At 41.2% G+C, this 13290-nt stretch overlaps 1 protein-coding gene across 1 annotated transcript in view; it reads right to left on the reverse strand.

Moving 5' to 3' along the window:
- SLC30A9 (solute carrier family 30 member 9) overlaps positions 1–13290 on the reverse strand; it is an 89462-nt gene that overhangs the window by 37375 nt on the left and 38797 nt on the right. Inside the window, exons 7-9 of the mRNA XM_053577473.1 lie at positions 12779–12837; positions 5066–5133; positions 1821–1923 (exon numbers count right to left, since the gene is read on the reverse strand). Coding sequence (XP_053433448.1) covers positions 1821–1923; positions 5066–5133; positions 12779–12837 — 230 coding nt within the window. The remainder of the gene's footprint in view (positions 1–1820; positions 1924–5065; positions 5134–12778; positions 12838–13290) is intronic.

Here is a 13290-nt window from a genome sequence, read left to right on the forward strand (position 1 = left end):
TTTTCAATAGAATAAGTATTAATGTCTGGTGGCTAAGAAGCATTATCAATGCACCCGTGATCACCCGCACCTATTTTGGTGTTCCTGTTCTGGTGTTGTTCAGTATACATACTATCGAGCAGCAGCTTAGGTGCCTTGAAAGATCTATCTATTTGTTTGATGTCTGTATAAGCTGCTTACAGATGACAGAGAAAGAACTGTATCTTCCAAGACACTATCAATACACTGTAAACTTAGGTGTCCAAAAAATTCATGCGAGTTAATATTAAATGATGTGCCGTGTATTATTTAGTTAAGTTTTCCAAAATGAACTACCACAAAAACTGCATAACTAGAGACAGGGGTCTAATTTAAAATTGGAAGTCTGGCTCGGCGTCTGTGGCTCAAGCAGCTAAGGCACCAGCTTACATACACCCAAGCTGGTGGGTTCGAATCCAGTCCAGGCCCACCAAACGACGACGGCTGCAACCAAAAAATAGCTGGGTGTTGTGACAGGCGCCTGTAGTTCCAGCCACTTGGGAGGCGGAAGCAGGAGAATTGCCTGAGCCCAGGAGCTGGAGGTTGCTGTGAGCTATGATGCCACATCACTCTACCAAGGGCGACAGCTTGAGACTCCGTCTCAAAAAAAAAAAAAAAAAAAAACCAGAATAAATAAAAATTGGAAGTCTTTTCATCTCTCAAGAAGTAAAGAAGGGTAGTGCCTGTGGCTCAATGAGTAGGACACAGGCCTCATGTATGGTGGTGGATTTAAACCCGGCCCCGGCCAAACCGCAACAACAACAAAAAATAGCCAGGTGCTGTGGCGGGTGTCTGTAGTCCCAGCTACTCGGGAGGCTGAGGCAAGAGAATTGCCTAAGCCCAAGGGCTGGAGGTTGCTGTGAGCTGTGACGTCACAGCACTCTACCAAGGGTGACAAAATGAGACTCTGTCTCTTAAAAGAAAAAAAAAAGAAAGAAAGAAAGAAAAGGTATAAATAAGTGAATCCTGAAAAGGTATTCTCGTAATATACCATACTCTTTTAAAATATAAAATGATATAAAAATGAAAATTTTTATTGTATTCCTTAAAAAGGCTTAGGTTTCTAGTATTCATAATTTGGTCCAAAGGGGGTTTAATTTTATAAATTTGTTTTTTTATTTGCAAATTCAAGGAAAGTAACTCAAACTACTAATATAAAAACATCTGAATCAGGTGGCACCTGTGGCTCAGTGGGTAGGGCACCGGCCCCATATACCGAGGGTGGTGGGTTCAAACCCGGCCCCGGCCAAACTGCAACAAAAAATAGCCAGGCGTTGCAGCAGGCACCTGTAGTCCCAGCTACTTGGGAGGCTGAGGCAAGAGAATTGCCTAAGCCCAAGAGCTGGAGGTTGCTGTGAGCTGTGACGCCACGACACTCTATCCAGGGTGATAAAGGGAGACTCTGTCTCAAAAAAAAAAAAAAAAAAAAAAAAAAAAAATTTTTTTTTTTTTTTTTTTTGAATCATTTACATGTAACTATATCTTTTTTCAAAAAACTTAAAATTCACTGGCTGGTAGAGTCATTAAGAACTTATATACAAAGACCAAACTCTACTCAATGTAAGCATCTCTTTTCCAAAAGCATCTATCCAAGCATTTAGTGACTCATAATCTTACACTTTATATTCCATTGTTGGAAGTTCGTAAAGCTTAATAACCTCCTTTAAAATACCACAATTGTATCTCTGTGCACTTCATCACTAGAAAGTAAAACAATTTTCATTTACTTCCACAAGCCAACTAAATGAATCAGTTTTTAAACAGATCACCTTTTAGATTAAAGCCTATGCTTTTATCCTCACCTGATTACAAGTATCAGATAATGAGTGTATAGCTTCTGAGAACATACTGGCTGAACCCGTATAAATCCAGGCAAGAAATTTAAAGAAACAGTTTAACCCATTGCTAGGAGAAAAAAGAGAACACAATTTAGAGTAGGTTTGGATAAAAATTTCTACCAGAAGTTTATTTAAACAACTATACATACCTCTATACCTGATTCTGTTAAAAATAAACTTAAAAGAATAGTTAACCTTAAAAAACATTACTGTTTAGGTTACAAGATTACAAATTTGAAAAATATAGATTATATGAAAAATCATTCTATATGTAAACAAATTACTAACGTGCATTTTAAAAACCGAAGAGAAAAGAGTGTTCTATAATTTGACAAAATGATATTTAAAAAGAAATCCTGTGTTTTAAGCAGATAAAAGAAGATCTGCTCTTAACGGAGTCCAGCAAGCCAGTGTCAGTGGTGAAATTCCAATGAGGGTCTGTTTACTGAAGTAGGCAAATGTCAGAGGTGGGGACAAATTAGAACAAGCAAGTGTCAGGGTCACACTAGGAGACCACAGATGCTAAAAAAAAAATGGTTAATGGTGAGGAAGCTAACTGCTCAGATTCCAACAGTAATGACTAACATGATTTACCTCGGGCACCATGCTAGAGATTTACCATGTTAAATTACAATTCTCTCGTACAAATATTAACACCCTCATTTTATAAATGAGGACACTGTCCATCTCCTTCTAGCTACCCGTTTTCCTCCATCTCGCATAATTTCTTCGAAAAAATAGTATCTACTTTTGCTGTCTCAGTTTTCACTTTGTATTAAGTCTTCAATCCACTGAGCAACAGCTCTCCTTGTCTCCACTGTCTTATTAGATTGTTATCATCCACAGGGCTTACCATTCCTTCCTGAAGCATTTTATATATTTTTAACCTTTCAAAAGCATTTGCCACTATTTTCCTAAAACTCTGTCTTTCCTTAGCTTCTGCAGTACTCCCAGTTTTCTTCTTACCTTGCTCCCTCCTCTTCCTCAGAACTCATCTGTGGCTCTCTTTTTACTCTATCCATTAATTAAATGTTAGCATCCCTCAAGGATTTTTCTGGAGGGCTTATTTTTCTTCACACTATGCATATAAAAATGTATTCCCTGGGTGATCTTAACTACTTCTATGGCTTAAAATTATCATCTATATATCAATAACTCCCAATTATCCATTTTACTGGTGAAAAGAACTGCTGACCACTCCACCCGGATGTGTATATACACCTCAAACTCAAAAGTGAACTCATCATTTTCTCTGTTCCCACCCTGTCCATCTTTCCAATGCTCCTCTCAGTGATGGTAGAATATTTATTCCAATTGTCCAAGCCAGAAACCAGGGTGCTATTTGGACCGTTCCTTCTACAAGCAACCTGGACCTGTCCATGTATATTTGTACCAACACTATGCTAGTTATTTATCATTATCCCTTATCTGTATTACTACAAATGTCTTCCTCCAGTTTAGTGTCCTTTTAATCCTTAAAGAATTATGTATTATATTGTTATATCTTTATATTTCCAGGTCTCATCACAGTATCTGATATTATCTATACATATGAAGTTTTAATTAGCTAGGAGGACAATGAATGTGCCCAACACAAAGAAATGATAAACGTTCGAAATGATGGTATGCTAATTACCCTGATCTGATCACTATTCATCATATTAATATGTATTGAAACATCACTATGTACCCCATGAATATGTACAATTATTACTTGTCAATTAAAAATCTTTTAAAATAAAAGAATAAATTCTAGAACTAATGCTTTCATATATCCTAAAATAGGCTAATCAGCAACATGGATAAATGGTAAATAGGAATGATGGTAAATAAATGGTAAATAAATGAACAGGAATCAAGAAGATAAAAAAAAAAGAAAGAGGCAAAAACATCTCTCATATCCCAAGGGAAGTGTGAGAAAAATAACAAGTATAAAGATATTCTTCAGGAGCTATAACACAGGTTCCTTTAATTACTCTAAAAATAACATTGACCTGGCGGTGCCTGTAGCTCAGTGGGTAGGGCACTGGCAGGGTGGCAGGTTTGAATCTGGCCAAACTGCAACAAAAAATAGCCGGACGTTGTGGCGGGCGCCTATAGTCCCAACTACTCAGGAGCCTGAGGCAAAAGAATCACTTAAGCCCAAGAGCTGGAGGTTGCAGTGAGCTGTGATGCCACAGCACTGTACTGAGAGTGACAAAGAGAGATTCTGTCTCTTGAAAAAAAATAAAGTAAAATAACATCGACCAATCTAACTTTTGAAAAAAAGACTTCTATTAACTCTAATAAAAATAAGAGAGGGGTACTCCGTTCCAACTCTCTTTGGAAGTGCTCTAACTTTCTCTTTGTTCTTCCTAATTAAAATCTCTCTTTGTTACCCTGAAAAAAAAAAAAATAAGAGAGGATTTTCAGGTAGCAGCTATTTTTAGATCTTAACCACATTAAAAATATTCACCATAAAGCTCAGTGCCTGTAGCTCAAGTGGCTAGGGCGCCAGCCACATACACCAGAGGTGGTGGGCTCGAGCCCAGCCCAGGCCGGCCAAACAGCAATGACAACTACAGCCAAAAAATAGCTGGGTATTTGTGGTGGGAGCCTGTAGTCCCAGCTACTTGGGAGGCTGAGGCAGGAGAATTGCTTAAGCCCAAAAAAGTTTGAAGTTGCTGTGACCTGTGACGCCACAACACTCTACAGAGGGTGACATAGTTAAGACTCTGTCTCAATTAAAAAAAAAAAAAAATTCACCATGAGCCAGCGCCCATAGCTCAGTGGGTAGGGTGCATGCCACATACACTGAGGATGGCAATTCAAATCCAGCCCGGGCCAGTGAAGACACAGACATTACAAAAAAGAAAAAACAGCCAGGCATTGCGGGCACATGTAGTCCCAGCTACTTGGGGGGCTGACACATGAGAATCGCTTAAGCCCAACAGTTTGAGGTTGCTGTGTGACGCCAAAGCCCTCTACCCAGGGCGACAGCTTGAGATTCTGTCTCAAAAAAAAAAAAAGAAAGAAAAAAGAAAAAATATTCACCATGAGATGGGTATCTACACAAACTCATACTCTTCCCCAGCACATCACTGAAAATAACAAAGGCTTATTTAACTTCTTCCTAACATAACATAAACCTTGAATTCCATAACATACGAAGATATACACATTAAAAAGAATATATTTCTATTTTAAAAGGCTTATTTTTCAATACTTACATGCAAATGGCAACCATCACCACTTTTCCTGGCCCTTTAAAGAACACTGATGCTGTTCTGGAGCGTGGCTGTAAAAGAACAAAGACAGAAATCCTCCCCAATTTCTCAGAGAAGCACTGTAACTGGGGGCTCTGACATAACAGAAAGGCTTTTTACTTTATAAAAACTTCTGAACAACTAGGTTTACTCATTTATTTTTCTCCAGGATCTCTTTCTTCTTCTTCTTTTTTTTTTTTTGTTTAAGGGGTTTTATTTTTAGATAAGCTTTGCAAAATGCGATGTTAACGACTCTTATGAGTACAGACGCTGTGTTTGGACAGGATCTACATGCGTAGGTAAACGAAACTCCATCAAGATCAAAATTATTAGCTGGGCGTAATGGCTCATGTCCGTAATCCTAGCACTCTGGGAGTCTGAGCGAGTGGATTGCCTGAGCTCATGGGTTCGAGATCAGCCTGAGTGAAAGTGAGACCCCGTCTCTAAACAAAATAGCTGGGCACTGTGGTGGGTGCTTGTAGTCCCAGCTACTTAGGAGGCTAGGCAAGAGAAAAGCTTGAGCCCAAGCATCTGAGCTTGCTGTGAGTTATGATACCACAGAACTCATACTGAGGGTAACAGAGAAAGATTCTGTCTCAAAAAAAAAAAAAAAAAAAAGTGATACAGATTATCATCACCCTGGAAAAATCCCTGATGCTCTTTCCTAATCACTTCCTACCCTCACCCCAGAGGCAGCCACTGATCTAATGGTTTTTACCATTGATAACTTTTGCTTGCAGAATCTCTTCTTTGAAAAACCTATCTGGGGCTTGGTGCCCACAGCACAGTCATTACAGTGCCAGCCATATGAACTGAGGCTGGCGGGTTCGAACCCAGCCTGTACCAGCTAAACAACAATGACAACCGCAACAAAAAAGAGAAAAATAGCCAGGCATTGTGGTGGGTGCCTGTAGTCCCAGCTACATGGGAGGCTGAGGCAAGAGTCGCTTAAGCCTCTGGGTCCTTTTCCAGAACCTTGCTTATTTTGTTTCCTTGTAATTCCATTCTGCCTACTTACAGAAAGAATCTGAGTTGTTTACACAAAAACGAGTAATAAAGTAGTAAGAATATATTGTATTAAAATCCATACAATATTCTTAGAGGCCAGGGCAGGTGGACTGCCTGAGTTTAGAAGTTCGAGACCAGCCTGAGCAAGAGCAAGACCCTGTCTCTACTAAAAATAGAAAAACTAGTTGGGCCTTGTGGTGGGCACCTGTAGACCCAGCTACTCGGGAGGCTAAGGCAATAAGATCTTGAGTCCAGGGGCAGCGCCTGTGGCTCAGTGAGCAGGGCGCCAGCCCCATATACCGAGGGTGGTGGGTTCAAACCCAGCCCCGGCCAAAATGCAACAAAAAAATAGCCGGGCGCCTGTAGTCCCAGCTACTCGGGAGGTTGAGGCAGGAGAATCACCTAAGCCCAGGAGTTGGAGGTTGCTGTGAGCTGTGTGACGCCACGGCACTCTACCGAGGGCCATAAAGTGAGACTCTGTCTCTAAAAAAAAAAAAAAAAAGATCTTGAGTCCAAGGGTTTGAGGTTGCTGTGAGCTGTGACACTACAGCACTCTACTCAGGGCAACTGAGTGAGACTGTCTCAAAAAATTTTTTTTTAATTTTCAAACAGACCAAAACAAAGGAGAACAAAGCAAATAGGGAAATTTATTCCAGGAAATATTTTTTCTTTTTTTTTTTTTGAGACAGAGCCTCAAGCTGTCACCCTGGGTTGAGGGTTGTGACATCACAGCTCACAGCAACCTCCAACTCCTGGGCTCAAGCAATTCTCCTGCCTCTACCTCCCAAATAGTTGGGACTACAGGCACCCGCCACAACACCTAGCTATTTTTTGGTTGCAGCCGTCATTGTTGTTTGGCAGGCCCAGGCTGGATTCGAACCCACCAGCTCAAGTGTATGTGGCTGGTGCTTTAGCTGCTTGAGCCACAGGCACCACGCCCAGAAATATTTTCTTTTTTTTTTTTTTTAGAGACAGAGTTTCACTTTATGGCCCTTGGTAGAGTGCAATGGCATCATACAGCTCACAGCAACCTCCAACTCCTGGGCCCAAGCGATTCTCCTGCCTCAGCCTCCCGAGTAGCTGGGACTACAGGCGCCTGAACAACGCCTGGCTATTTTTTGGTTGCAGTTCAGCCGGGCCGGGCTTGAACCTGCCACCCTCGGTATATGGGGCCGGTGCCCTACCGACTGAGCCACAGGTGCCGCCCCAGAAATATTTTCTTAAACTAAGTTTTCTTTAGCTGTTTCCTGAATATATTTCCTATGATTTTTCTCATATTCTTTCCTCTCTCTGGAATGCCACTGTCTTCTACTGCAATCTAAGTTTTACCTATCCAACGTCTTCACCTTTCTACATAAAACCTTCCTTGATCACTCACACAGAAATACTCACTATGCTACGAATTTATTATTGCCCTTCACATGTCTATGAAAGTACTTTATATAGCCTGCCTTCACGCCGTTTGTTCATGAAGTACATACTGAGTAACACTACATGCCGGGAGCCTTTTTTTGTAGAGACAGTCTCACTGTACCACCCTTGGGTAGAGTGCCATGACGTCACACGGCTCACAGCAACCTCTAACTCTTGGGCTTACGCGATTCTCTTGCCTCAGCCTCCTGAGCAGCTGGGACTACAGGCGCCCGCCACAACGCCCGGCTATTTTTTGGTTGAAGTTTGGCCGGGGCTGGGTTTGAACCGCCACCCTCGGCATATGGGGCCGGCGCCCTACTCACTGAGCCACAGGCGCCGCCCCTGATTTATGTTTTTAAAAGATACAATTTATGGGGTAGAGAAAAGGCAAAAGGTGTAGAGATGAATTAAGAAGGTATTCAGGTAAGACATGATGATGGAAGATTTCAAGGAACATGGTAAGAAGTCACACTAGGAAACTGTTTTAGATAAAATGCCAATGAAACTTCCTAATGGACTTAAAGTCCCATAATGAATCTTTAACATTTGGAAGTTGGATAAAGAAGCAGAGTCCCTTGCAAAGGAGACAGAGGTGGAGGAGGAGGAGGAGGAGGAATTAAATGAGTATAAGAAAAAACAGGAAAAAGATCATCTTGAGCTTCTAGAAGTTCCAAGAAGAGGAATACTTTCTTTTTTTTTTTTGAGACAGTCTCAAGTTGTCGCCCTGGGTAGAGTGCTGGCTGTGCCGTCGCAGCCCACAGGAACCTTAAACTCTTGGGCTTAAGCGATTCTCTTGCCCCAGTCTCTCAAGTAGCTGGGACTACAGGTGCCCACCACAATGCCTGGCCATTTTTTTAGTTGTTGTTGCAATTGTCATTGTTATTTTAGCTGGCCCAGGCTGGGTTCGAACCTGCCAGCTTTGTTGTATATGGCCGGTGCCCTACCCACTGAGCTACGGGCGCTGCCCAAAGAGGAATACTTTCTACCGGTGGCAGACACTTGTCTACTTCTTCCTTACTTCTCTGATTTCTACGAAGACTTCCCTCCACCCCAACCTCCATATGTGGGTTGGTCTTTCACACACGGCCCAGTCTCTTCCTACCAGCCCCCTTGAGATTGACTAAGTTTAGTGAGGTAGATAAACTGGTGGGTTTGAGAGAGAATGCCGGGTATGCTAAGGATCTGGTGCTCATCCTGTTCTGTGTTTCCACAGCTCTGTACCTGCGTAAGGTGATGGAACTAGCTACAATTTACTAAATAAACTCAAATAAAAAGGATCTTTAAGTTTGTCTTTTTTTTTGAGACAGTCTCACTTGCCTTGTTAAGAGTGCCATGGCGTCACCGCTCACAGCAACTTCAAATTCCCGGGCTCAGTGATCCTCTTGCTTTAGCCTCCCAAGTAGCTGAGACTAAAGGCACTTGCCGCAGCACCTGGCTATTTTATTTTATTTTATTTATTTATTTATTTATTTTTGAGACAGAGACAGAGTCTCACTTCATCGGCCCCAGTAGAGTGCCATGACGTCATAGCTCACAGCAATCTCAAACTCTTGGATTCAAGCAATACTTCTGCCTCAACCTCCCAAGTAGCTGGGACTACAGGCACCTGCCACAATGCCCAGCTATTTTTTTTTTTTTTTTGCAGTTTTGGCCGGAGCCAGGCTCGAACCTACCACCCCCGGTATATGGGGCTGGCACCCTACTCCTTAAGCCATAGGCACCGCCCAACACCTGGCTATTTTTAGAGAGAGGGTCTCACTCTTGCTCAGGCTGGTCTTGAACTCCTGAGCTCAGGCAATGCACCCACCTTGGCCTCCCAGAGTGCTGGGATTATAGACATGAGCCAGTGGGACAGGCCCCTGGAGAAGCAGGTGAGGAAAATAAATAGAGGGTGAAATTTGAGATTTTTAGTGAAGCCATGCTATTTAAGACTTTGTTCTTGGCGGTGCCCGTAGCTCAGTGAGTAGGGCGCCAGCCACATCCACTGAGGCTGGCGGGTTCGAACTCAGCCTGGGCCAGTTAAACAACAATGACAACTGCAACAACAACAACAACAACAACAACAAAAAAAAAAAAACAGTCGGGTGTTGTGGCAGGTGCCTACTTGGGAGGCTGAGGCAAAAGAATTGCTTAAGCCCAAGAGTTTGATGTTGCTGTGAGCTGTGACACCACAGCACTCTACCAAGGGCAACGTAGTAAGACCCTGTCTCAAAAAAAAAAAAGACTTTGTTGTTAATTAGTACCACAGCTTATAGTAATCGTCTCCTGGCAGGCAAGATACAACGTTCATTAATAAATAGGAATATACTTCGGTGACTATGAAGGTCCTATAAGGTTGGCTACAATTTAAACTTGAATTTTACAGATGCAACTTGGCCTAATTAAAGAAAGCTGAGGTGAGATTTCATTTCAGGCATTAGGGAATCATGCTTTTTTTACACTTTCACAGTGTTTTCCAGCCAGCTCTACAGGCCAGGATATTAAAAGAGCACCTCTTAAATTCCACAGGGAAAACAGAGAGTGAGTTTCCAGCTGTAAAGAGTTGGGCAAGGCCTTGAAAAACAGTCAAATCAAATGCCCCCAGTTCTGTACTGAACTGCCTTCAGTGCTGAAAGATGGAACTATGCAGGGACAAACCCTGTCCACCTGGCTTCAACTTGTACTTACATTTATAAGCTATAAACTCTGACCATGGGTCTAAATTTCTGAGTTCTACTGTTTATTGATAAGAGTGTGTTTTAGTATAAGAATATGTTATACCCTTTGGTTGAACAGAGAAAAAACTCAATGAAATTATTAAAGGAACAGTAGAAAGTGAATATAAATAGTAAACACACGATCTGTAAGGTGAAAAATAGAAAAAAGGTTTGAGAATCCATGGGAGGGATAAAATAAATAATAAGGAAAATGAAATTCACTAAGCTCAAACCACTGCAATAAAAAAGGCTGTAGAAAAGGGGAAGATGTATTGGTAGTAATTAGAAATAATGACAAAGCCCAATGAAATCTCACAAGAGAATCAAAATCTGGAAAAATAAATCACAAGCAATCAAGACCCACAACCCTCTTGGGAAGTTATCTTGTAAAACCGACCTGTAAATTCCAGAATAGAAGCAATTAGAATAGTGCCACCTTTCAAGATAAGGATGGCAAATCGTTAATAATTAATGAAACCAAATATTCAACATCTATTTTTTTACCTATTTTTATATACATATGAAAATTTTCACAATAAACAAGTTTCTTTTATATTAGGACAAGAATAGAAAATCTGGATAGATTTCAGAGACAAAAGCAGCATAAACTGTTCAAAGCACTACTGGTACATTTCAAGGCAGTACTATTATTGCAGAGGTAAATATATTAAGTGGGGAAGAGGTACTTCTAGTTCTCTAAAGGACCATACCAAGAAATGCACAAAATTAGCAACACAGGCTTAGCACCCGCAGCTCAGTGATTAGGGCACCAGCCACATACACCTGGGCTGGCGGGTTAGAACCCGGCCTGGGCCTGCTAAACAACGACAACTGCAACAAAAAAGTAGCCAGGCATTATCGAGGGTGCCTGTAGTCCCAGCTATTTGGGAGACTAAGGCAAGACAATCACTTAAGCCCAAGAATTTGAGGTTGCTGTGAGCCGTGATGCCACGGCACCATACCGAGGGAGACGCAGTGAGACTGTTTCAAAAAAAATAAATAAATACAAGTAAGGAAGACACAACAAAGTAGAAACACATGAATGGAGAAATGTATTACAGGGACAATGAAAAATTATATATGACAGGGTTAACTATTGCTCTGATGACAGATTGCTTTTGGCAGACTCAGAACACTTCAGAGTTCCCATGAAACAAGTAAGAATGTAACAAAACAAGTATCTGGGTCAGAAATTAAAAAAGAAGACAGTTAATTCCAGCAAGCAGAATTAACTCCATGGTTTAGAGAGAGAAAGCGACCAACTTCAGTGGGAAAGCAGCATTCTGAAAAGAAACGGGAAAACAGAGGGAAAATAAATACCAGTTATATCTTAGTATTTAAAAAAAAAAGAAGGCTGTAAGAGAAAAATTTCTATTCAAAACCAGGGACCTTTGAAAGCTGAGGAGTATTAGTCTTCAAACGACCTCTAATAACACAGATTTTAGAAGTCAACAGCTACTACTGAAAATCTGGTGAGGATGATTCTCCATGTGACACAGACAGAAGGGCCAGAAGTAAATCTTTCCAGGAGGCAGATCTCACCAGCCTCAGTTATCACACAGCAAAAGGCAGCGGCATAGAGAGCCCACACCTTCGTGATAGCATTGGGGCGCCAGAAACACAAGGATCAAAGGAAATATAATAAGTGGCAAAGAAATGCACAACAAACGAGATGTAACTAGAATTGCCATCACTGCTCATTTCTAAAAGGGAGGAATGTCTCAAATGCCACCCACAGTGAAGACAGTTTGCACAGGTAGCCTTTTCCCCAGATATAGGTGATAAGTGATCCCTCCCAGCCAAGTTTAAATGAAAAGTCAACTCTAGTCGTAGACTGCTTGGCATTTTGGAGGTGTTGGTGACTCTGGCAAGAGCCATTTTAGTGGAGTGGTGAGAATAAAAGCCCAATTGGACTGGGGTCAGGGAAAAATAACAGGTAGGACAGTAAAGTGACACTTTCTGTACTTGCCCTATTACTGATTTCCTGCTATGATTTCCTGCTAGTAGGAAGGAAAGCAGAGTATTTTAGCTCATGTGTAGATAAGTTAGTAAATTTGTTGATGAAAGGATGAGATACTTCTATCAAATTACATCTAATTTTTCAACGAAGTATGAAGCAAAGTCAATAGCTGAAAAGCAAAGGGTAAGGCTGTAGGAAGTTTGGGAAGAGAGAACAGGGTATGCAATAGCTATTTCAGAATGGGAGAGCAAAGGTACTCTGGATGTTTAAATAAGAATGTCAAACAAGAGCATCCACTGATGGAAGATGTCTATTAAAGGTGGTAATGTTGCCAACATCTAGGAAAATGAAGTCTTTTCCTTTGTCTGTATCTACATGCTTAAGGTTTGTAACAGTGATGAATTTTAAAAAAAGTATATCCCAGTTTTTGAAATTTCATGAAACTCAGACAGAAACTAATAGACTATAATTCAGTAAACTATGATATGCTCTAGAAAACCTTGGATTAAGATCACAGAAATGCTAGAATTTCACAATGGACTGATATTGGGATTTTGCCCTGAAATGCACATAATCTAAAGATTAGAAATACATCCTTACCTTGGTGTTTCCCAAGAAATCTCTATATTCCCTTAATATTTTTTGATTTCTAAATAGCCCTGTAAGAAATACAAAATATATTTAGGTCATACAAATTCTTACCAATTTATTTATTTATTTATTTTTTGTAGAGACAGAGTCTCGCTTTATGGCCCTCGGTAGAGTGCCGTGGCCTCACACAGCTCACAGCAACCTCCAACTCCTGGGCTTAAGCGATTCTCTTGGCTCAGCCTCCCGAGTAGCTGGGACTACAGGCGCCCACCACAACGCCCGGCTATTTTTTTGTAGCAGTTTGGCCGGGGCTGGGTTTGAACCCGCCACCCTCGGTATATGGGGCCGGCGCCCCACCGACTGAGCCACAGGCGCTGCCCTACCAGTCAATTTATTAACACAATTATTCACTGTGAGACTATGTTAAAAATGCTCCACTAGCTATAAGCAAAAATATAAGTTATTATAAGAAATCTGGATTTGCAATTGTATTAAAAAGGGGACAAAGGACTGAAGTCATA

The sequence above is a fragment of the Nycticebus coucang genome, chromosome 23, assembly GCF_027406575.1.
Source record: "Nycticebus coucang isolate mNycCou1 chromosome 23, mNycCou1.pri, whole genome shotgun sequence".
NCBI lineage: Eukaryota > Metazoa > Chordata > Mammalia > Primates > Lorisidae > Nycticebus > Nycticebus coucang.